This window comes from Antechinus flavipes, chromosome 2, assembly GCF_016432865.1.
Source record: "Antechinus flavipes isolate AdamAnt ecotype Samford, QLD, Australia chromosome 2, AdamAnt_v2, whole genome shotgun sequence".
In the NCBI taxonomy this organism is placed as follows: domain Eukaryota; kingdom Metazoa; phylum Chordata; class Mammalia; order Dasyuromorphia; family Dasyuridae; genus Antechinus; species Antechinus flavipes.
The window spans coordinates 348,066,363-348,090,726 of NC_067399.1; the positions used below are offsets into that span (position 1 = coordinate 348,066,363).

Here is a 24,364-nt window from a genome sequence, read left to right on the forward strand (position 1 = left end):
TATTAAAAAGTTGCGATCATAAAAACCATAAAAACTGTCTAAGAAATAGAGTAGTGAGTCAGTGGGATAGATGAGGTTCACAAGATACAATAGTCAATGACAGTAATCTATTATTTGATAAACCCAAAGATTCCATCTTTTGGGATAAGAACTGACTATTTGACAAAAATTGCTGGAAAAACTGAAAAATAGTATGGCAGAAACTAGGCATTGATTTATATCTAGATAAGGTTGAAATGGGTTTATGATTTAGACATAAAGGGTGATACTATAAGCAAATTAAAGGAACAAAGGTCTACCTCTCAGATCTGTGAACAAGAAAGATATTTATGACCAAAGAAAAACTAGAGATCATCATGCAATGCAAAATGGATAATTTTGATCACATTTTAATGTTAAAAAACTTTTTAAAGTTTTTGCATATAAACAAAACCAATGCAGCCAAGATTAGATTTTTTTTTTTACATACAATGTTTCTGATAAAGGCTGCATTCCTAAAATATACAAAATTAATTCTCTGTATTTATAATTTATTTATAAGAATTTTATTTTTATTTATATTTTTTTATATTTATAAGAATATCCCAATTGCCAATCCCCAAAGAATATCCCAATAGTCAAAGGATATAACAGACAATTTTCATACAAAAAAATTAAAACCATCTCTAGTTAGATTTAAAAAATGCTTTTAATCACTTGATTAGAAAAGTGTAAATTAAAACAATTCTGAAGAAAAATTTTACACTTCTCAGATTGGCTAAGATGACAGGATAAGATAGTGATGCATGTTGGAGGGGATGTAGGAAAACTGGTATAATAATGCATTATTGTGGAGTTGCGAAATGGTCCAACCATTCTAGAGGGTAATTTGAAACTATGGCAAAAGGATTATAAAATGATCATATCCTTTGATCTAGCAGTCTTTACGGAATAAAAAGCATAAAAATAGAAAAGAGGGTTCTTTTCTGTGAAAAAATGTTTGTGGCAGCCCTTTTGGTAGTGGTAAGGAACTGGAAATTGAGTGGATGCCCCTCAGTTGGGGAATGGCTGAATAAGTTATGGTATATGAATGTAATGGAATATTATTGTTCTGTAAGAGATAATAAGCAGGATGCCAGAAAAGCCTGAAAGAGTTATATGATAGATGCTAAGTGATGAACAGAACCAAGAGAACATTGTATGCAGTAACAAGTAATAAGTATGTGATGATCAACTGTGATGACATTGTTTTCAACAATGAATTCAAGGAAATTCCAATAGACTTGTGATGGAAAGTGCCATTCGCATCCAGAAAGAGAATTATGGAGACTGAAGGTGAGTCAAAGCATAGTATTTTTCATCTTTTTTTTTTTTTTACAGCATGATAATCATGGAAATATATTTAGAAGAATCACACATGTTTAACATATGTCAGATTGCTTGCTATCTTGGAGAGAGGTATAAGGGAGAAGGTAAAAAATTTGGAACACAAGATTTTGTAAGGGTGAATGCTGAAAACTATCTTTGCACGTATTTGGAAAAATAAAATACTATTAAAATCAACAAAATAAGATCATGAACTTAATTGATAAATGTTCTATATATTCTGATTTATCCACTGACCAGTGAATTTCCTATCTTTGTTTCTCCTCAGACCTCTCTATTGACTGAGACACAAGAATATTGAAATTGGATATTTGAACAACCCTACAATGGTTTCTAAGGGTTCAAGTGAAAGGAAGAGTCATTTGATTTGGTGAACTTCATTGTTGTCTTATTTTAAGAAATTGCTACTGCCATCTCAATCTTTAGCAATCACCATCCTGATCATTTAGCAGATATCAACATTAAGGCAAAACTCTCTACTAGCAAAAGATATTATGATTCACCAAAGATGACTTAACATTTTTTAGAAAAATATTTTTACATTGTTTTTAGACATAATATTATTGCATACTTAATAGTGCAAATACTGAGAAACCAAAAATTTCAGGTGACTCACCTTATTGTGATATTTACTATATTGTGGTCACTTAGAACTGAACTTATGATATGTCCAAATATGTGCTTAATGTTCCATGTCTACATGTAAGAAAATTTGATGAGAGATAGAGGGAAGAAAGATTCTGATTTTCTGACTTCCAGGTTTGTGAGAGAAGTCATGCCACTCAAAACTTTTCAAGTGGTTGAAAAGAGAGAAAGACTCAGGAAAGAAGCTGACATGTGAAGGATCTTTCTCCAACTTACTAGTTACAAATCTCAGGGAATTTCTTCTTGGGTGATACCTAAGACAATCTCTTAGTTGTCACTCATGTGGGAGAGTTCATTCTCCTTTGTGTATTGTCTTATATGCATACTTCCTTTGATTTGTGTTTGCTAACTGTTTGGATAAATGGGTTTATTTGCTATATGCTATATGTACTGAAAACTAAACAGTTGATAATTCTTCTGTAACCTGCTGTGGTCAGCACAGCATAGAGTGTTGTATTCAATTTTGATAGCTGCATTTGAGGAAGAATATACTAAATTGGCTATCCAGAGGTTATCAGCATGGTGAAAAACCTTGAATTTATTTTGTTGTTATGAATTCATACTATCTGACAATGATTTGAAGGAATGGGATGATATTTTGTCAGGAGAAGAAAGAACTTGAGAGCTGTCCCTTAGTTTCTGTTGTATTATCTTTCTCCCATCTCCCCAAGTAGAATGTAAGTTCTTTAAAAGTAGGGACTATTTTTTGTAGATTCTGTTTTTGTATTACCTAGCACATAGCAGAGCAACAAGGTGATGCAATGGATAGAGTGCTAGGTCTAGAGCCAGAAAGATATCTTCCTGAGTTCAAATTTGGCCTCAGGCACTTACCAAGTGTTTGTCTGAACAAGCCTCTGTCTCATTTTCCTCATCTGATTTGGAGAAGAAAATGGCAAACCGTTCAGTTGTAGAGGATCACAGATAGTGGGGAATCCTGGGCGAGGTATAAGACCCTTTAAACCAGTGAAAAGAGCCCTGCTGACATGTCTGGTTTGGCTCTCCATACCCCCAGGGGTTGGCCTTTCTGAGAAGTCAGGGGGCATGACAATCTGTCTTGTAATTAAAGCAGAGTTGTACTAAAGTGGCAAGGAAACACCTGCACACAATAGCAAGTTGTTTATGTGGTCCCATATGGGTAGCATCCTATAATTAGTGCATGCACAGTGTACTGTGGTTATGTAAGTATATTAGGGTATATAAGGCTGAGAGCATTTTGAATAAATGGACTCTTGTTTGACCATCCTCAGGAATTCCACCTCTTCATTTCTTAGCTATGATCAGGATTTGGGCTGGTACCAAAATTCTCCAATGAGCAGGTCCAAACATTTAATATCAAAACAAACAAACAAACAAAAAACAAAAAAAATTAAAAATGGGGTCATGAAGAGTTGGATATGACTGAAACAATTGAAGAACAGCAAAGTATTGGGCTGTCACATAGAATAATAGATTTAGAGGCAGAAGAAATCATAGATATCATGAAGAATGAGTCCCTAATTTTACATAAGAGGAAACCAAGGCCCAGGTGTTTTAATTGATTTATCTAAAATCAGACAGCTAGCTAGTAAATATCTGAAATGAGCTATTAACCCAGGGCTTCCTGATGTTAAATTTAGTGTAATAGGGTAAATATACAATTGGTGTAAAGAAAAACATGGGTGTCTTGGAAAATAATAGATCAAACACCTCACTAGATATACTTAAGCAAATTTTGTATGATGATTGACTGGCTGTATTATAGAAAGGATTCCTGTTTAGGTATAGTCTGGATTAGATTCCCTTCCAACAGAGATTTTTTGGTTTTGTATTATATGACATCTTTTTCTATAATTTTAGGACACTTCATCTGAGTCTGCCTCTTTTGTTAACTGTGATAATAAAAATACTTGGCAGGCATGGATAGGTTGCAACATATATTGTTGAATGTTCATTGATGAGATCACAGGTTCATCAAAATATCAAAATAAAGCTGTATATAAATCTTTATAATTTTTTTACATTTCTTTTTTTCTTCTTCTTTTTTTTTTGTTGGACTGATTCTTGATGTCTCATGGAGTCATTAGCTTCCATTTATCCAGTGCTAGTTTTTAGTGTATGATTTTCTTTAATTAGCTTTTGTATCCCCATTTTCATTTGGCTAATTCTATTAAAGGTGTTATTTTCTTCAGTCAGTTTTTCTTTCCTTTTCCAAGGTGTTGATTCTCTCTTGCATACCTTTCATTTCTTCAATTTTTCTTCTAACTCTCTTATTTGACTCTAAAAATCTTTTTTTTTTTTTTTTTTAGTTTTTCCAAGAAGACTCTTTGGGCTTGACACCAATTTGTATCCTTCTTTGAGGTTTTGCATGTAGACATTTTGTCCTCTTCTGAGTTGGTATTTTGCTCTTCCCTGTCACCATAGTAGTTTCTTTGAGGTCAAGGTTCTTTTTTGATTCTTCCTTATTTTTTTCTTCTCTTTTTCTTCCTCCTTCCCTTCCTCTCATACCCAACCTCTTTCTTTTCCTCCCTCCCTTTCTTTCTTTCTTTCTCTCCCTTCATTCTTTCCTTCCTTCTTTCCTTCCTTCCTTCTTTCCTCCCTTCCTTCTTCCCTCCCTCCCTCCTTCTCTCCCTTCCTTCCTGCCTCCCTCCCTCCTTCCCTCTCTCTCTTCCTTCCTTCCTTCCTTCCTTCATCAGTTTCAAGAAAAATCAAGAAAAATAAAGTGAGAACATTATTGTACCATTATTAATCAGTTAATCAACTTTCTCTTTGGAGGTGGGTACCATTTTTTCATTATTCATCTTTGAAATTGTTTTGGATCATTTGGATCAAAATAGCAGTCTTTCACAATTGATCATCATTAGCATCACAATTATATACTTGTTCAGCCGTTTTTGATTGATAAGTAATTCCCTTGATTTCCAATTCTTTGCCACTAAATATTTTTGTACATCTATGTCCTTTTCTTTTTTCTATGGTCTCTTTGGGATACAGACCTGATAGTGGTATTGCAGGATTAAAGGATATCTACAATTGTATAACTTTTTAGTCTAGTTCCAAATTGTTCTTCAAAATGGTCGAACCAATTCACTGTGTCACCAACAATTTATCTGTGTCTTATTTTCCCCTCATTCTCTTTAGCATTTGTCATATCTGATAGGTGTAAAATGATCCCATTGAGTTGCTTTAATGTGCCTTTCTCTAATCAATAGAACATTTAAAAAATGGCTATAGCTTTTATTTCTTCTGAAAACTGTCTGTTTATGTCCTTTGACATTTTATCAATTGGCAACGGCTCTTTTTTTTTGTTTGTTTTTACAAATTTGACTCAGTTCCATGAGAAATGAGGCCTTTTGTCAGAGAAACTTGTTATAGTTTAAAATTACTTCCTTGTCTATGGTATCTTTTAGTAATATATAGTTTCCCCAATTATTTTTAAATTAGACTTTTGCTTTGTCTGAGATCCTAATTGCTACCCTTTCTTTTTTCTTTTTTCTTTTTCTTTTTAAATTTGTTGTTGTTGTTGTTATCCAGTCATTTTCAGTTATGTCTGATGCTCCAGCTTCTTTCCCAGATGAGAAAACGGAGACTAATGGGATTGATTGACTTGCTAAGGGACACACATCTGATGCCAAATTAGAATTTCAGAAGATGAGCCTTCCTTTGACTCCATGTCTTGTATCCTATCCCCAACTTTTTAAAAATAAATTTAGTTGAAACACATTAGCTTCTACTCCAGCCCCTCATTTTTACTTTGTGTATGTCTTTCTTTTTCAAGAGTGTTTCTTGTAAACAACACAATGTTTGATTTTGGTTTCTGATCTATTCTGCTATCTGCTTCTGTTTTATAGCTGAGTTCATCCCACTTACACTCACAATTATGGTTGCTCACTATGCATTTCCCTTTATCCCATTTTCTTTTTTTTTTCCTTATCTTTTTATCCTATTTATTCTTGAAAATCTACATTGCTTCTAACCATTGCCTCTCTTAATTTGTCCTCTCATTTTTATCAGTCCCTCTTCTTCTGTCATTTCTCTCTTCTATCTTCCCCTCCTATTGGGAAAGAAACATTTCTGAATTCTCTGTGTGTGTGTGTGTATGTGTGTGTGTGTGTGTGTGTGTGTGTGTGTGTGTGTGTGTTCTTTCCCTTTTGAACCAATTCTGATGAGAGTGAGGTAAGCATTTCCCATTAACCTACTCCTTCCTCCCAAATCCATTTCCCCCTCTATTGTAAATGATTTTTCTTGCCTGCCTCTTTTATGTGAAAAAATTTTCTCCATTCCACTTCTTCCTTCCCATTTTCCTCAACATATATTTTTTTCTTACCCTCCAATTTTTGGAGAAATTATTCCAATATAATTTATTTATATTATATATATAAATACAATACATTAATATATAATCATAACATATATTTATTATATTACATATTAAAATATAAATGATATATAATATAATAAATAATCATATCCATGCCCTCTATGTAAACTTGCATTCCCTGCCTAAAAGAATACAGTAACATATATCATCTTCCCATATAGGAGTATACATAGTTTAAATTTATTGAGACTCTTTACGATTACTTTTTTATGTTTTTAATTTTTCTCTTGAGTCTTATGTTTGAATGTCACATTTTCTATTGTTACCTTTTCAGCAAGAATGCTTGAAAATATTCTATTTCATTAAATATCCATTTCCCCTCAGAAACCTTACTTGATTTGTTGGGTAAGTGATTTTTGGATATAATCCTATATTTGACTTCCTGGATATCATAATCTAAGTTCTCTGTTTTCTTAACATAGGAGTCTCTTAATTTTGTGTGATTCTGACTATAGTAGCACATTATTTGAATTGTTATTTCTGGCAGCTTACACATCCCTTGAGCTAGTAGCTTTGTAATTTGGCCATAATATTCCTGATAGTTTTTATTTTGAGATCTCTTTCAGGAAATGATTGATGATTTTTTTCAATTTATATTTTATCTGCTTGATCTAAAAGATAAAGGTAGTTTTCTTTGACAATTTCTTGAAAGATGATTAGCTTTTTTTGTTTTTTTTGATCATGGCTTTCAGGTAATCCAATAATTATTAAATTATCTCTTTTCCATTTATTTTCTATGTCACTTCTCCCCCATGATATATGTCACATGTTCTTCTATTTTTTCCATTCCTTTGATTTTTTAAAATTGTTTTGCAATGTCTCATTGGCTCATTAGTTTTCATTTGCTAAATTCTAAAATTTTTAAGGAATTATTTTCTTTAGTGAGCTTTTGTATCTTTTTCCACTTCGCCAGTTCTGCTTTTTAAGGAGTTCTTTTCTTTTCTACATGTCTTGTAATGTTTTATCAACTTTACTCTCTGTCTGTCTCTGTCTGTATCTCTCTCTCTCTCTCTCTCTCTCTCTCTCTCTCTCTCTCTCTCTCTCTCTCTCTCTGTTGGAATTTAAACCAAACCCTTCCTTATTCCAATTTTAACACTTTATTACCTCTTTCTACTTCTCTTTTTATCTCAACTTAAATTTTTAAAGCAAATAATCCTAATGTATCTGTGGTTTAACCTTCCTTTTTTTTAAAATAGTTTTTTATTATAAAAAATATATGCAAAGATAATTTTCAACATTCACCCTTGCAAAATCTTGTATGAAATTTTTTCCCTCTCTTTTCTCCCTCTCTTCCCATCCTGCCCTAGACAGCAAGCAATAGAATATATGTTAAAATCTGTACAATTCTTCTATACATATTTCCACATTTATCATGTTGCACAGGAAAAATCAGATCAAAAAGGAAAAAATGAGAAAGAGAACAAAAAGCAAGCAAACAAAAAAAAATTATCCACATTCAGTCCCCACACCCCTGTTTCCGGATGCAAATATCTTTCTCCATCACAAGTCTATGGGAATTGGCCTTTATCACTTCACTGTTGGAAAGAGTCAAGTCTATCACAATTGATGGTCTTATAATCTTCTTGTTGTTGTGTACAGTGATCTCCTGGTTCTGCTCATTTCACTTAGCATCAGTTCATGCAAATCTCTCCAGGCCTTTATGAAATTATCCTGCTGATCATTTCTTATAGAAAAATAATATTCCATAACATTTATATGTCACAACTTATTCAGCCGTTCTCCAAATAATGGGCATTCATTCAGTTTTCAGTTCCTTGTTGCTACAAAAAAGGGCTGCTACAAACATTTTACACAGATTTTTTATAATTTCTTTGACATATAGATCCAGTACAGATACTGCTGGATAAAAAGATATGAACAGTTTGATAGCTCTTTGAGTATAGTTCCAAATTACTCTCCAGAATGGTTGGATCAGTTCACAACCCCACTAACAATGTATTAGTGTCCCAGTTTTCCCACATTCCCTCCGGTATTCATCATTATCTTTTTCTGTCATCTTAGCCAATCTGAGAGATGTGGAGTGGATAGCTCAGAACTGTCTTAATTTGTGTTTCTCTAATAGTGATTTAGAGCATTTTTCATTTGACTAGAAATGGATTTAATTTCTTTTTTTTCCTTTCCATTTCTCCATTTTCATTTTTATTTTTTTGCTTTCTTTTATTAAAACTTTTTTATTTACAAAACATATGCATGGGCAATTTTTCAACATTGATCCTTGCAAAGCCTTCTGTTCCAAATTATCCTCTCTTTCCTCCTACCCTCTTTCCTAGATGGCAGGTAGTCTAATACATGTTAAATATGTTAAAATATATGTGAAATCCAATATATGTATACATATTTATACTGTTATCTCCCTGAATAAGAAAAATCAGATCAAGAAGGAAGAAAAAAATGGGAGAGAACACAAAATGCAAGCAAACAATAACAGAAAGAATGAGAATGCTATGTTGGGGCCCACACTCAGTTCCCACAGTTCGCTCTCTGGATGTAGATGGCTCTCTTCATCACTGAACAATTGGAAGTGGTTTGAATTATCTCATGTTGAAGAGAGCTACATCCCTTAGAACTGATCATCATATAGTCTTGATGTTGCTATGTATAATGATCTCCTGGTTCTGCTCATTTCACTTATCATCAGTTCATGTAAGTCTCTCCAGGTTTCTCTGAAATCATCTTGCTGGTCGCTTTTTACAAAACAAAAATATTCCATAACATTTATATACCATAATTTGTTCAGCCATTCTCCAATTGATGGCCAACTATTTAGTTTCCAGTTTCTTGCCACTACAAAAAGGGCTGCCACAAACAGTTTTGCACGTGTCGGTCTTTTCCCCTCCTTTAAGATCTCTTTGGGATATAAGCCCAGTAGAAACACTGCTGGGTCAAAGGGTATGCATAGTTTGATAACTTTTTGAGCCTAGTTTCAAGTTGTGCTCCAGATTAGTTGGATCCTTTCACAGTTCCACAAACAATGTATCAGTGTCACAATTTTCCCATATTCCCTCCAATATTCATCATTATCTTTTCCTGTCATCTTGGCCAATCTGAGAGGTGTGTAGTGGTATCTTAGAGTTGTCTTAATTTGCATTTCTCTGATCAATAGTGATTTGTAGCCCTTTTCATATGACTAGAAATAGTTTCAATTTCTTCATCTGAAAATTGTCTGTTCATATCCTTTGACATTTATCAATTGGGGAATGGCTTGAATTCTTGTAAATTTGAGTCAATTCTCCATATATTTTAGAATTGAGGTCTTTATTAGAACCTTTGAATGTAAAAATGCTTTCCCAGTTTATTGCTTCCTTTTGTCTTGTCTGCATTAGTTTTTTTTGTAAAAGAAAACTTTTTAACTTAATATAACCAAAATTATCTATTTTGTGATCAATAATAATCTCCAGTTCTTCTCTGGTCACAAATTCCTTCTTCTTCCACAGATCTGAGAGGCAAACTATCCTATGTTTTTCTAATTTGTTTATAATATCATTCTTTGTATCTGGATCATGAACCCTTTCAACTTTATCTTGGTATATGGTGTTATATGCAGGTCAATGCTTAGTTTCTACAATGCTAATTTCCAATTTTCCCAGCAGTTTTTGTCAAATAGTGAATTCTTATCCAAAAGATGGGGTCTTTGGGTTTGTCAAACACTAGATTACTATAGTTATGAATTGTTTTGTCCTGTGAACCTAACCTATTCCATTGATCAACTAATCTATTTCTATGCCAGTATCAAATGGTTTTGATGACTGTTGTTTTATAATATAGTTTTAGATCTGGTACAGCTAGGCCACCTTCATTTGATTTGTTTCATTAATTCCATTGAAATTTCTGAACTTTTGTTCTTCCAGATGAATTTTTGTTATTTTTTCTAGGTCAGTAAAATAGTTTCTTGGGAGTTTGATTAGTATAACATTAAATAAATAGATTCATTTAGGTAGTATTGTCATCTTTATTATATTTGCTTGACCTATCCAAGAGCACTTGATATTTTTCCAATTGTTTAGATCTGACTTTATTTGTGTGGAAAGTGTTTTGTAGTTTTGTTTATATAGTTCCTAACTTTTCCTGGCAAATAGATTCCCAAATATTTTATCCTATCAACAGTTATTTTAACTGGAATTTCTCTATGTATCTTTTGCTATTGGATTTTGTTAGTGATGTATACAAATACTGATGATTTATGTGGATTTATTTTGTATCCTGCAACTTTGCTAAAGTTGTGAATTGTATCTAGTAGTTTCTTAGTTGATTCTTTAGCATTCTCTAAGTATACCATCATATCATCTGCAAAAAGTGATTATTTGGTTTCTTCATTACCTATTCTAATTCCTTTAATCTCTTTTTCTTTTCTTATGGCCAAAGTTAGCATTTGTAATACAATATTGAGTAGTAATGATGATAGTGGGCCACTTTGTTTCACCCCGATCTTAATGAAAATTGTTCTACTTTATCACTATTACATATGATGCTTGCTGATGGTTTTAAATAGATGCTACTGATTATTTTAAGGAAAAGTCCATTTATTCCTATACTCTCTAGTGTTTTTAATAAGAATGGATGTTGGATTTTATCAAATGCTTTTTTGCATCTATTGAGATAATCATATAGTTTTATTAATTTGGTTACTGATATAGTCAATTATGATAATGGTTTTTCTAATATTGAATCAGTCCTGCATTCCTGGTATAAATCCTACTTGATCATGGTGTATTATCCTGCAGATGATTTTCTGTAATCTCTTTGCTAATATTTTATTTAAGATTTTTGCATCAATATTCATTAGGGAGATTGGTCTATAATTTTTTTTTTCTGTTTTCAAACAACCTGATTTAGGTATCAATACCATGTCTGTGTCATAAAAGTTATTTGGTAGGAGTCCTTCATTCCCTATTTTTTCAAATAGTTTATATAGTATTGGAGTTAATTGTTCTTTAAATGTTTGGTAGAATTTACATGTTAATCCATCTGCTCCTGAGGATTTTTTTTTAGGGAGTTGATTAATAGCTTGTTTTATTTCTTTTTCTAAAATGGGATTATTTGAATAATTTATTTCCTCTTCTGTTAATCTGGGCAATCTATATTTTTGTAGGTATTCCTCCATTTCATTTAGGTTATCAAATTTATTGGCATAAAGTTGGGCAAAATAACTCCTAATTATTGTTCTGATTTCCTCTTCATTAGTGGAAAGTTCTCCCTTTTCATTTTTGAGTCTAACATTTTGATTTTTTTCTTTCCTTTTTCTAATCAAATTAACTAAAGGTTTATCTATTTTGTTGGTTTTTTTCATAAAACCAACTTTTAGTTTTATTATTAATGCAATGGTTTTTTAACTTTCAATTTTATTTATCTTTCCTTTTATTTTTAGGATTTCAAGTTTGGTATTTGATTGGGGGTTTTAAATTTATTCTTTTTCTACCTTTTTTAGTTGCAAGCCCAATTCATTTATCTTGTTTTTCTCTATTTTATGCAAGTAAACATCTAGAGATATAAAATTTCTCTTTATTACTACTTTGACTACATTTTGGTATGTTGTCTCATTATTATCATTCTGTTGGATGAAATTATTGATTTTGTTTATGATTTATTATTTTACCCAATTCATTCTTTAGGATGAGATTATTTAGTTTTCAATTACTTTATGGTCTATTTTCCCCTGGCCTTTTATTGAATGCAATTTTTATTGCATTGTGATCTGAAAAAAATGCATTTACTGTTTCTGCTTTTCTGTATTTGATTTTGAGATCTTTATGTCCTAATATATGGTCAATTTTTGTATAGATTCCATGAACTGCCAAGAAGAAAGTATACTCCTTTTTGTCTCCATTCAGTTTTCTTCAAAGATCTATCATATCTAGCTTTCCTAGTATTCAATTTACTTCTTTAGCTTCTTTCTTATTAATTTTGTGGTTTGATTTATCTAGTTCTGAGAAAGCAAGGTTGAGATCTCTCACTATTATCGTTTTGGTGTCTATTTCTTCTTGCAGCTCAACTTCTCTTTTAGGAATTTCCATGCTATACCACTTGGTGCATATATATATTTACTATTGATATTGCTTCATTATCTATGATACCCTTTAGCAAGATATAGTTTCTTTCATTATTTCTTTTAATTATATCAATTTTTGCTTTTGGTTGATCTGAGATCATGATGGCTACCTTTGCTTTTTTTTTTTTTTTTTTTTAACTTCACCTGAAGCATAATAGATTCTGCTCCAGCCTTTTGGGCTGTTTTGGGTGGCATTCTACTTAATTTCTGAATATATAAGTTACATTGCCTCACTGATAAAGTGTTAAAGAAAGTTTATTTTCAATTCTGGTCCTATTTCTAACAAATCCTTTTCTAAAATCTCAAACTGGCTGGGTGATTGGTGGTATTTCTCATAATTATTTCTTGTTGCAGCCATCAACATTTTCTTGTATCTTGGAATGCTCAGATTTATTAATAAATTAAATCAACATTTGTTAAACATCAATTACATGCAAATATCCTGTTTTACTTACAGAGGAAAAAAACTTCTTTAATTAAAGTCAAATTTTGGAAAAAAAATTTTTTTACTAATTATTAACTAAGAATCACTACTTGAAGAGAGTAGAATTTAGGAGTAAAAGAGTAAAAAAAAATTAACCTGAGCTTTTGCTAACTTAATTAGTACTATAGACTGTTAGAATTTACAAGGGGTTCCTTCCCTTTTCATTTCTAGCTTTGACATTGACTGATGATCAGTCAACCAAAGTATCTCTGTGAAGGGTCTAATTTATGACCAGTCTATGCTATCATCCTAGTCGAACTTCCTTTACTTTTTAACACCCTTATCCATCTCCCATCAAATTCTAAAGTGCACTAGTTGGGGACCCATTTTCAGTACTGAGAAGACATGTCACACATATAACAGATTCATCTTCTTACCACTCTCAACTCCCATCTCATGCAGATATAAATAATTTACAGATTAGCAACAAAGATAATTTTTACAATGTTACTATCTCCCAACTATTTATGGAGCAATAAAAGCACAGATGTAGTCATTTCTTATAACAATAAAGGAAGGAGCATGGCACTGCAGACTAGTCTGACTGAGCCAGGGCAGTGACAGGGTATGGACATAGGCCTGGACAATTGTGAATTACCTCCATTATGTAAAAGAAATATCAAATAAGAAACTCTGTTTGATTGAAATCAATATCAGTACATCTATCAATTTTATCTTGTACAGCAATGATGCTGTTTCTTCCTCTGCCTTCACTGTAAGCCTGTAACTTCTGTTCTCTATTTCTTTGCATCCCTATTCTGCAGAATAAATTCTCCCTCATGGGCCCATGTTATGGGCCAGAACTTGAAACAAGGTGTGAAGTCAGTGGAATTGATAGAGACAATGTTTGTTTAGCATGGTTTTTAACAGTTCTCTAGTTCAGTACATGTACTTAGTACTTAATATAGTTCTACAAGATTCACACCTTTGATAAGAGACCATATAAGCTCGGACAAGCTTAGCCAGAATCAGAATGAGGGAAGACCGGAGAAGTGGTGTCAGGCTGCTCTCCTTCACTTCTGCACTGAAACAAGATCTGGAAAGCCTCTAAGAAAACTAGCCTAGCCCCAAGTGAAGGAGACAAGGCTTGGAAAGAGAGAATAAAAGATTTGGACTTTAATCCCTGGCTGCATTTGTGATGATTACTAAATTGAAAGGAAGGCTGCCTCCAGAAACCCCAAGAAAACCCCAACAAGAGAATATTACATTTTAGAGAGAATATTACAGGCCCATCAGAGAATGATGCCTTTGTTAGATGCAGCTTCCATCTTCCTGAGCCAGACTTGGGGAAAGGGGAAATCTTTTTGAGAATCTTTATGAATGTTTTTCTTCAGGGAGGAGCTAGATTTGATAGATTTGAAATATGAAGATATTTCTGTTATTTTGAGGAGATCATGGTGAGGGCTCTCACTTCATTTATCTCTGGAAGTAAGCTCCAAGGAGGAGTAGAGGACACTCTTTTAGGCCCCTTGACTCATCATGTTCCTATAATCAGGGATCATTGGCTGCTTTAACTCCATCACAGAGGAAAAGATCCACTTTACCTGCAGAATAACACAAAAAGAATGGAATGAAGTCAGAGTTTTTAGACAGGGCTGCCTAGTCACTATCCTTCTCTCTTATCAATCATGTCACTTCCATGGACAGTAGAGGGAATAAGTGGGAAGGACTGAGGAAAGATAAAAAAGAGCCTTTTCCTTTCCTCAGACTTTAATCAAATCTTTAGTCTTAGGGTCAGGAGAGAGTTAACCAATGGAATGTGGTTTAGACTCTATGAGCTGACAGCCCAGAACTTTCCCTGCATATTATTCTCCATGGGAAAGGATGAATGGTACAGAAGGAAGGCCATTGGCAAAGGAAAAACAGGTCAAGAGAAAATATACATAGGGTTTTCAAACCTTGAATAGAGTGACAGTGGCACTGTAGCACACACTGAGGAGGAAGAGAGTGATGAAGATAGATATTGTGGTCCACAACCCATCCAGCTCTCCATCCCTGGTCTCAGCACAGTTTTCATCTGGTATCAATTCTGTGGAGAGGTAAAGAAGAGGAGTTAAGTCAGTGATTTTTCTTACTCTGTGCAGGGATAAGAGCAGGGAATCCCTTGGGACATCATATTTGACTTTCCTATGACTTTCCCTCCTCCCATTATTTAAGTGAGGGAATTGAGAAGAGTTTGGAAAGTAATGGGGTTAGGAGTTAGGAATAAGAATGGCAAAGTTTTGTGTGTGTAACTTGAAGATAAAGTACATGCTAATATGGATTAGAATTGGGAAAGGTGGATTGAAGATGGAGATAAGATTACTTGAGAAAGTTTCTCTATAAGCAATTTTTATGGGTTCTTTTTTGATTTCTTGGTTCCCCATTGATCCCCTATTTATTGATATCTCTACAGGCTCTTCTGTAGAAATGATATTCAAATTCCTTCAAACATGTGGCAATTATATTAAGAGTTATTCTCTTTCTTTGGAAGAAATAGAGATGAGTTTTCAGGATCTCTACTTATTCTCACTGGCCTATTTAAGGAATGTCTGAGGAATGTGCTGATTTCTCCTCCCTATAAGATGAGTTGTAGGTCTGTCCTTCATTCTTGCTTCTTTTATTGTTGCTCATTCTAGCTGAATTTTTCCAAAGGTCAATAGCAAAGATCTTCTCTATATTAATCCTAATTAATAATATTAATCATTCCTATTTTTTTTTGTCTTCTACTTGTCCTTTTGGGGCATAAGATTAGGGTTTGATTAATGGATTGGGATGCCAATTCCAATAGTTATAAGAGCTTCTTCTGAGTGATTTGGGATTAAGACTACAATTCCAGAAAGTTCTTAGGTGAGGTAGCCTTGCTAGCATATCCCTTGAAGATCTTCCTCTTAAGAGACTTTGTACTTTTATAAAGTCACTGGGAAAAAATGAACATGATTCTGGATAAAGTCTTGTGCAGAGCATCAAAAAGAATAGAAGATATGAGGTTATTCTTTTTTGAACCTGAAAGTATATGAATATGAGTATGTGTATTTTGCATATGGTATGCACTTACTATATTTGTAGAACTGAATTGACTTGAAAGGTGAGCATTTAATTTTGAGAGTAAGTGTATGTGTGTGATTATTGGCATTTGATTATGGATAATTGTGAACATGCATTAGTATCTTACTCTGAGTATAAGTGTGTTTATTTCTGTCATAAATACAATTGTGAGTTTAAGTGAAAGATGAGAATAAATGAATATATAAATGTGGATTCCTGTATGTTTGGTTGTATGAGCATAAGAAAAATTTTGAATTATGTGTGAGTGTTGGTATAAATGAGATTGTGAGTATAAATAAGTATAATTTTGAAACTAGATGTATTTCTATTTTGAGTCCATATGAGATTGCTGATTATAAGAATAAATATATATGATTTGTTTGTTCCTGAGAATGCATTACTATGTTCTATGTTATATCTTGAGCAATTGTGTATGTTGTGTATTTTTCAATTTGGAGGATTTTTGTGGGTGAGAATAAATAATATTGCATATGAACTAATGTGTTTTCAAGTGAGCTTATTACTATTTTAATCAACTATTGTCCATGATGATTTTTTTCTATTTTGGGGTGCATAGGAGTAATAAGTTTTGTCTTTGTACATATATACTCTTTTATCTATATGAATAAGTGTGTGAGTGACAATGTTTGTATCTAAATGTGAGTGACTGTTTTTATGGTTCCTGTATGAGTGCAACATGTGTACAGAGTATAGCATGTGTATGTGTGTGTGTGTGTGTGTGTGTGTGTGAGTGAGGATGTATGTATGTGTTTGAATGGGTGAATTGGATCCACAAGAATATTAAATAGGTGAGAGGAACTGAAAGGATCAGTTTGAGACCCGAAAGTCTAAAAACCAAAGCTTTATGTTGGGATCAGTCATCTTATAGTTTGCATGAATTTGTAGAGGTAACAAGGATCATCATGGGGATAAAAGCTGAGGGTAACTAGTAAATGTGAATTTTACATTAGTATATTGTAATTGGTACAGCCTCTAACAACTGTATTTTATATGTGGAATGTCTAGATGTAGAGAGAAGATTATTTCATTGAGGAGGAAAAAGAAAATTGGAGCCATGGTCTTCTGGTAAGAGAATCACATATAGATGAAGCATTTCACACAAAAATATAAAAGATGACATAAATTTACATCCTAATTGATTAAAAAGCACATTTGTATAGTCACACAGTAAATCCCAGTCTATATAGCCAAAATTTTGGAAAAAATCACTGAAATACCTAAATTTTATCTATATTTTCCAAACATATATTTATATGCTCACACACATTTAACAGACATGTAAATTCATAGTCACTCATAAATTCACAAGCTTCATAAGGTCACATTATCCTAATTCATGTTCACATACAATAAAATTGTGAGATCAAAATTATTTGGGGAGTCCCTTTAATCATTCTATAACTATCTCACAAAGCTCAGTGAACTCCTGAATCCAATTCCTCAAGATAATGTGAAGAGAATAGGGTGAAAGTCATAGACTAGGGGAATGGTTCATTCTAAGATGTCTATATTCCCCTCTGGGTTAGGGTGACATCTTATACCTTTTAGCTTTGACACACAGATTGCTCCCTAATCAAATCCTTATGGATACCCGTTGCACTTAACCCTAGTACCTTAAATTGTTATTTACTCTTTGTTTCTAATCCTTTGTTCTTTCTTTGTAACATGAGCCCTGGGTGGCAGTATTGACAAATCACATACAAGTCCTTTTTATCCCAAAAGAGACTCTGCTGAGTGTGTGTGTGTGTGTGTGTGTGTGTGTGTGTGTGTGGTGAGAAAGAGGTTCTAGACTATGTTCCTTGATTATCCTAATTACTGACATTGGTTCCAGTTGCAGGATTGGACAATGCTTCCCATTTTTTAGTACTTTCCCAAGGGTCAGTTCCAGAAAGAACCAGTCCAGTCAGAGGGATTCCAGATATGGTGCTGGATGTTTTATTGTTTTGCTTGAAAATAGCGGAAAGTTTACAATTTACATGTGGGGCTTCCATCACTAAAATCAGGAAAATGAGGAGGGAAAGCTCCATGGAGGAGAATTGGGATAAAGAAAAAAGTGGATAGGGAAATCCTCCAAATCTCTGAAGGAGGGGATCAGAAGTGTGTGTGTGTGTGTGTGTGTGTGTGTGTGTGTGTGTGTGTGAGAGAGAGAGAGAGAGAGAGATAGAGAGATAGAGAGAGAGAGAGAGATTCTCTTTTGCTCTCTCATTTACCCGGGGATGATGAAGAGATTGTCCTCTGGGAATATTGGTTTGGAAAGGCCTCATGCAGTACTATGCAGGTACAGGAGTTATTCTCTTGCCATTTTGTTTTCTTCACACTGAGTTTGCTGTAGACAAAGAAGGTGTTCTTTTCCTTCATTGCTGGGGTGGTATGGTAGTTTTCTTCAGGCTCTGGATGGTCATTGCATTGCCATTCAACAACAATTTCTTGAGGTAAGAAATTTTTTATGAGGCAGGTAAGACTAACAATATCCTTATGCTTCAACTCATCAGGATGTGGCGCAAAGACATATATATCAGGCATCTTTCTGTCACCTTTGGAAAGAGGAGAAAATATGAGTGTTGCCCTGGAAAGGCCAGGTCTCTCTGCTACAGTATTGTAGATGAGTACTTTGAAAGCTAAAGGTCCTCAGGTGTCATCACATAACTATCTTCTCCCATTCCAATATATAGAATTTTTTCTTTTTTGCACTTTATTGAGCTGATTATACCATGTTTTTCTTTGACTCTTTTTCTAATCTCAAATTTCTTTTACCCTGGAATTTTGTTTGGACTTTTCTTAACAATTTCTTTGTCTCCTTACCCACTGAAGACACATTCTCCCCAGGTCAAAAAGTTTCTCTCCCACAAAGGAATCTTGACCTTCTCTTTCCTGACAAAGCATTATTTACCTCTGAAACCAGAAAAAACTGGCTTTTGAACAAAGAGGCTTAGGATATTTTGACTAATAGAGAAGAAACATTGGAAGCAAGGAGTAAGTAGTTTTTTACGCAAAAAGGTAAGTCTTCCTTCACTTCTCTCTCCCTTTAAACCACTTTGGTCTCCTTACTTGGAGGCTTTTCTTAAATTTCAATTTGTTTGTTGTCTATCTTATTCTTTCTTGGTTCTCAGTACACCATTGAATAAATTCTTTCCTGCTCAGAGCCTATAAAAGGTTACAGTTTCTAAAGATAAAAACCCTTATGTATGAATTTGTGAGGCTAAGAAACTTATCCTTCTGAAGTTTAGTGCCCCTAAAGACTTAGAAACTAATTTGTACTTCTCAGTACTTTGTGTCCAGGAGTATTAGAAGGATCATAGGACTGGAGAGTTGGAAAAGACCTTATTTTACAGATGAACTAATTGAGGCCTTGGTCACACAGTTAGTAAATGATAGAAAGAGCAATTGAAACCAGATCATATGACAGTATTCTCTTTTCATTACATGCAAAAATTTAGATCAGTTGCAATTTCTTAGGAGTTATAGATTCCTTTATCATTTTAGAAATCTTGAAGGCTAAGGATTCATTTGTGGCTCCAAGGAGTTCAATCTTCTTACCTGGAGTGTGGGAGATGGTCCTTGTTTCAGGAAATGGTAAATCTTTGTTCTCAACTTTACAGCTATACACTGTGCCTTTCAGCCATTCTTGGTGGACTACAGGGAGAGTGCTGATCACCTGAAAGGTCCCATTGTTTTGTTCCTTCTGTATTGGTCTAGGACTATCCACTTCCTTATTATTTTTTGACCAGACAATTTTAACATCTGATGCATCACTCACATCAACCACCATACAGGTGATTTTAGGTGATCCTGAGACTGTGAGGGTATCCTTAGGATTCGGGGGGAAGATGAATATAGAAGGTCCACCAAAATCACATGCTGAAAAAAAGATAGATGTTAGTCACCAACTTTTCAGGACCCAAAGTATAATGTGCTCAAACTCTTTTGGGGAGATTTAGTCCATCATTCAAACTTTCCAAATTTGTTCCCAAATTCTACCTATATGCTCATTTCATTCTCACAGAATTATTGAATTTGCCTTAGAAGGGACTTCAGAGTTCAACAGGCTCCTGAATAAGAATTCTCTTTGTATCATATCTAATTTAGCCTTTGCTTGAAGACTTTCAGTAAGGGGGAACCCAATTCCTTCTAAAGCATCCATTTTACTTTTGGATAGTCCTATTAGGAAATTTCTCCCTATATCCAGACTAAATTAAATTCTACAGTTTTAACCACAGATTCTCAATTTTGCTTTCTGGGACTAAGCAGAACAAATAATTAATGTTCCACATGACAGCCTTTTAAATTGTTGAAGACATATATCATGTCTTTTCCTTTTCTCTCTTTTCCCCCCATCACACAAGCCTTTGTTTCTGTGAGATAAATATCCCCTGTTCCTTTATCCTGTTTCCATATGGCATAACAGAATTCCTTTACCATTGTGGTAATTCTCCTCTTTGTCATTATCCTTCCTAAAATGTAGTAACAGAACCTGAATCTGTGTTCAGTAATTCAAAGATGATATGCCCAGGGAGAATATAGGGAGACTACTACCTCCCTGGTCCTGGACTATGTAGTCTGAGATTGCACTGGTTTGGTAGCTGTCACATCATAATTTATATTTATATTAAATTCACTAAAAACTTCAGGGGTTTTTCAGATAGAGTGTTTTTCTATCACACTGGACTTTTAAGGTTGCAATTTGATCTATATAAGTGTCACAAACACTTTGCTGTCATGAGCAATTGCTGGAAAAACCTAAAATCTTCCCTAAGGATTCTTTTACAGTCTTTAATTCCTAGATATCTTCATTCTTGTCTCCTCATATCATAGAAGACTTTTAACTGAGCATATGTTCTTGTTTCCAAGTACCTGCTTGTCCTGGGATTGTAGCTCTCCCCACCATTTTCCTGACAACCCTGGTTAGTTTCCTGCTCAGTGCTTAGCAAGTTCATGGACGCAATCTGAGCCACCCACCCTCTCCCTGTTCCAGATACCTTGGCATTTGCAGCATGTACATTCTGGGGGGTTTACTGGGGGAGTGTTGGACTCTGAAAAAAAGAGAAAAGTAGATAATAGGGTATTGTATGTTTCTTGTACAAGTTGTATTCTCACTTCTACAAGTAGTATTTTCAATCTAAACACTAGGATCATCAGCCTGAATTTATAAAGAGTTCTTACTCATTGTTCAACTTCCCTCATTTTAGTCATTTGTATTTGAATGTTAATGTCTGTAAGGGGTAATTTCTTATAGAGGAACAGATGTCTATAATGAGTACTGGATTGTATTATAGGTAATGTTAAATGAGGCAGCCTGGCATAGTGGAAAGAAAATCTAGGTTCAAATTCTAGCTCTTCTACTTACACAGTAGCTACCAAGATGAGCTTTGGCAAATCATCTCTTTTCTTTTGGCCTCAGTTTCCTAGTCTATAAAAAAGGGGGTTCAATTAGATGTCTCTGCCAACATGTGACTTGCTGCCCCATCTTTTGCATCTCTCATCCTCACAGATCTCTAAAACTATAAGTGTCCACCCTCTGTCTTGTATTCATTCCCATTCCTTCTTACCAATTTTCTTGTTAATCTTTGTGGATGTGGCTTTGTGGACCACATTGCAGATGTATGACTGGCTGGGCCAAGTATCTGCAGGAACTGTCAACTGACTGCTCAAGGTGTAGAGTCCTGAGGACTGGAGGATGGAGGGATAGGTCTGAATTCCACTGGAGATGGCCCCTGAATTCCATGTCACCGTCACTGGCTCAGGGAAGTAGCCTGAAACCAGGCAGCCTAGAGCTACTTGGGAGGAACTTCTCTGCCCACAATTGGGTGCCAGGGGAAAGACAGATGGAGCTGTGGGTCTGGCTATAAAAAAAGACAAGAAAGACTTTGTATTAGAAACACCAATGTGAACTCACTGAGCTTTCAACTTATATCATAGAGGAACAGAGTCAGATTCTGCCTACGTGGAATTTTTCCTTCCTTCAGTTATTTCTTATCCCTTGCTTAACTACCAGGAACTGTGACCTGGAACATCATCATCATCAGACTCCTTCCATTCTTGTAGTGCAATCTTTAACTGTTCATTTTAATCTCTAGTCTCCTCCTTCAAATCCTCTGGGAAAAGGAGATGGACAATATGGCCATATCTTACAGTTGTGCTATTGGACTGGCAGGATTTTTAGTGGTCATATATTCTGATGGGCTAGTTAGGAAGGAAAAGTGACTCTTATCCTGACTCAGAAGTATTCTCAGTCCTTAGGGTGGGAAGGGCTGTGGTTTTATGGAAAGTTACAAGACTTGGAGTACCTGGGTTTGAATCCCTAGCTTCTCACTCCTAACTGTAGTTAAATGGCATGTTAAAACTAAGTTAAAACTCCCTAGTTAAAGCTAACCCTTTTTCCAGATTTCAAATCTGTTATCCTATTAGTTCTGGTGCAAGAACTGGTCTTTATTCTGAGCTTTTCTCTCTAGCCTTCTTTTTCTTTCTTTTTTTTTTCTCTTCCTTACTCCTTCGTTCTGCTCCTCAGTGTTGTTGTTATCTTTGCACTCTCATCATCCAATTTCCTCCTCTGTCATTTCAGTTTTTTGCCCTCTTCAGCTTTGGGTCCCTCACCCTTTAACCTTGTTGTGAAACATTGTGTCAAAGTTTGAATTGGAATCAAGAAAACATGGACTGAAATTCCATCTCTGAGAAATTGTATAACCATAATCGTGCTATTCTCTGAATCTTAGTTTTCTCATTTGTAAGAAAAGAGGATAATAATATTCATAATACCATGTATCTTGAATTTGCTGTGCTTAAAATGAAATTATATAAAAATGCTTGCAAACTTTAAAGCATGAAATAAATATTAGTTATTATTAACCTTTCACCCTCATTTTCTGTGCTCTGTAATCTGCCTGCTTGTCCCAGGTGCTGCCTCTAGGTTGTAAGAAGCCTGTCAAGTCTCTGGGTCCCCCTGTTTCTCTCAGCCTTATGCTTTCAAATCTTAATAGTCTGCCATTTTGATCTTCTTATCTCTCTTTTCTCTGCTCTGAATTCTATGCTGAATGCAGCATGCCTTATATTCCCTATGTTCTTACTTCTTATGATCCTTGCCTACATGCCAGCTCAGCTACCTTGATTAAATCTATACTTCTTGTCCTAATCTTCCCTTCTAATTCTATTTTGGTGGTGTTCGTAGGGATGTATGAGATTGAGAGGGCTTGATCAAAGTGACATGGAACTTGAAATCAGAAAGACTGATTAAGAGCTTGGATGTTTCAGGGAGGTGATATCATTAAACTAGATTAAGGGATTTGGGTGAGGGAACTATGCTTAGTACCCTAATAAGCACTGATTTTCACAGACTGACACTACTGGTATTTTTTTTTCCTGAGACAATTGGGGTTAAGTGACTTGCCCAGGATCACACAGCTAGGAAGTTTCAAGTGTCTGAGACCAGATTTGAATTCAGGTCGTGACTTCAAGGCTGGTGCTCTATCTACTGCGCCACATAGCTGCCTCTACTACTGGTATTTTAGTATTTAGTATTTAGTATTTCTCAGAAGTTGGGAGTAAAGATAATGGAGAGTGGGGAAAGATCTGAGCCCAGGATCTACAGCTCCTTCATCCTCTTGCCAGCTGGATGCTCAACTATTCAGTATTATTTTCTCTTCTCTACGTATTCTTTAAACTCAGTCCAAAATCCCTTTTAGCGTTCATATCCCCTTTCTATATCTTTCTCATGTCTTTATGCTCTGCTTCTTAGTCTCGAATACTGTGCTCCTTGTTACATAACCTTTCTCCTAGCACAAGTGCTGAACTCTATTTACCTTGTGTTTCCTTTATCTGAGTACCTAAAGCAACTGCCCTTTCATAGCTGAGTCCCCTTTTCAATTCACTTTTCCTTCACTTTGCATCCATCATTCAGCATTTCTATGATCTTCAGGCCTTATCTCTGAATATTGCTTCATCAGCCTCTGTAGTTTCCCTCACAGCATCTAGTCTCTTTCCTCCTATTCCTTGTGTTGCTTTATACTATAATCTAAATTATCATATTTGAATTTCTTTTCTTCATGATTCCTCAGCTACCCCCTCAGGTTCTGGTACTTAAGTAGTCTTAGTTCTTGTGCCTTTGGCTCACCCAGCCCCTATATTCCTGTCTCTCTTGATGCTTGTACTTGTGACTACCTGTTTTCCTTTCCCTTGTTTCCCCAGTATCTTTTACTTCTTCCTTTCTCTTTCTCTCGCTCTTTTTATCTCTGTAGTTTCCAGTGATTTTTTTCCTTTGGGTAAGATTCTTTCATCTCTTTACTTATTCCCCTTAACCCCCGACACATTTTACTCCTTTCAGACTAGACCCTTAATTCTGCCACTGTCAGACTCAAACATCTAGGATTTAATTCTTGAGCCTCCTGTCAGCTCTTATTTTTCCCTC

At 34.6% G+C, this 24,364-nt stretch overlaps 1 gene segment (V, D, J or C); it reads right to left on the reverse strand.

Annotated features, from left to right (window-relative positions):
• Positions 1-19,735, reverse strand: part of LOC127546682 (immunoglobulin heavy constant epsilon-like) — a 59,032-nt gene extending 39,297 nt beyond the window's left edge. Inside the window, 1 exon segment of the C gene segment in view lies at positions 19,504-19,735. Within this exon segment, the coding sequence occupies positions 19,504-19,735 (232 nt within the window).
• Between the last annotated feature and the right edge of the window lie 4,629 nt (positions 19,736-24,364).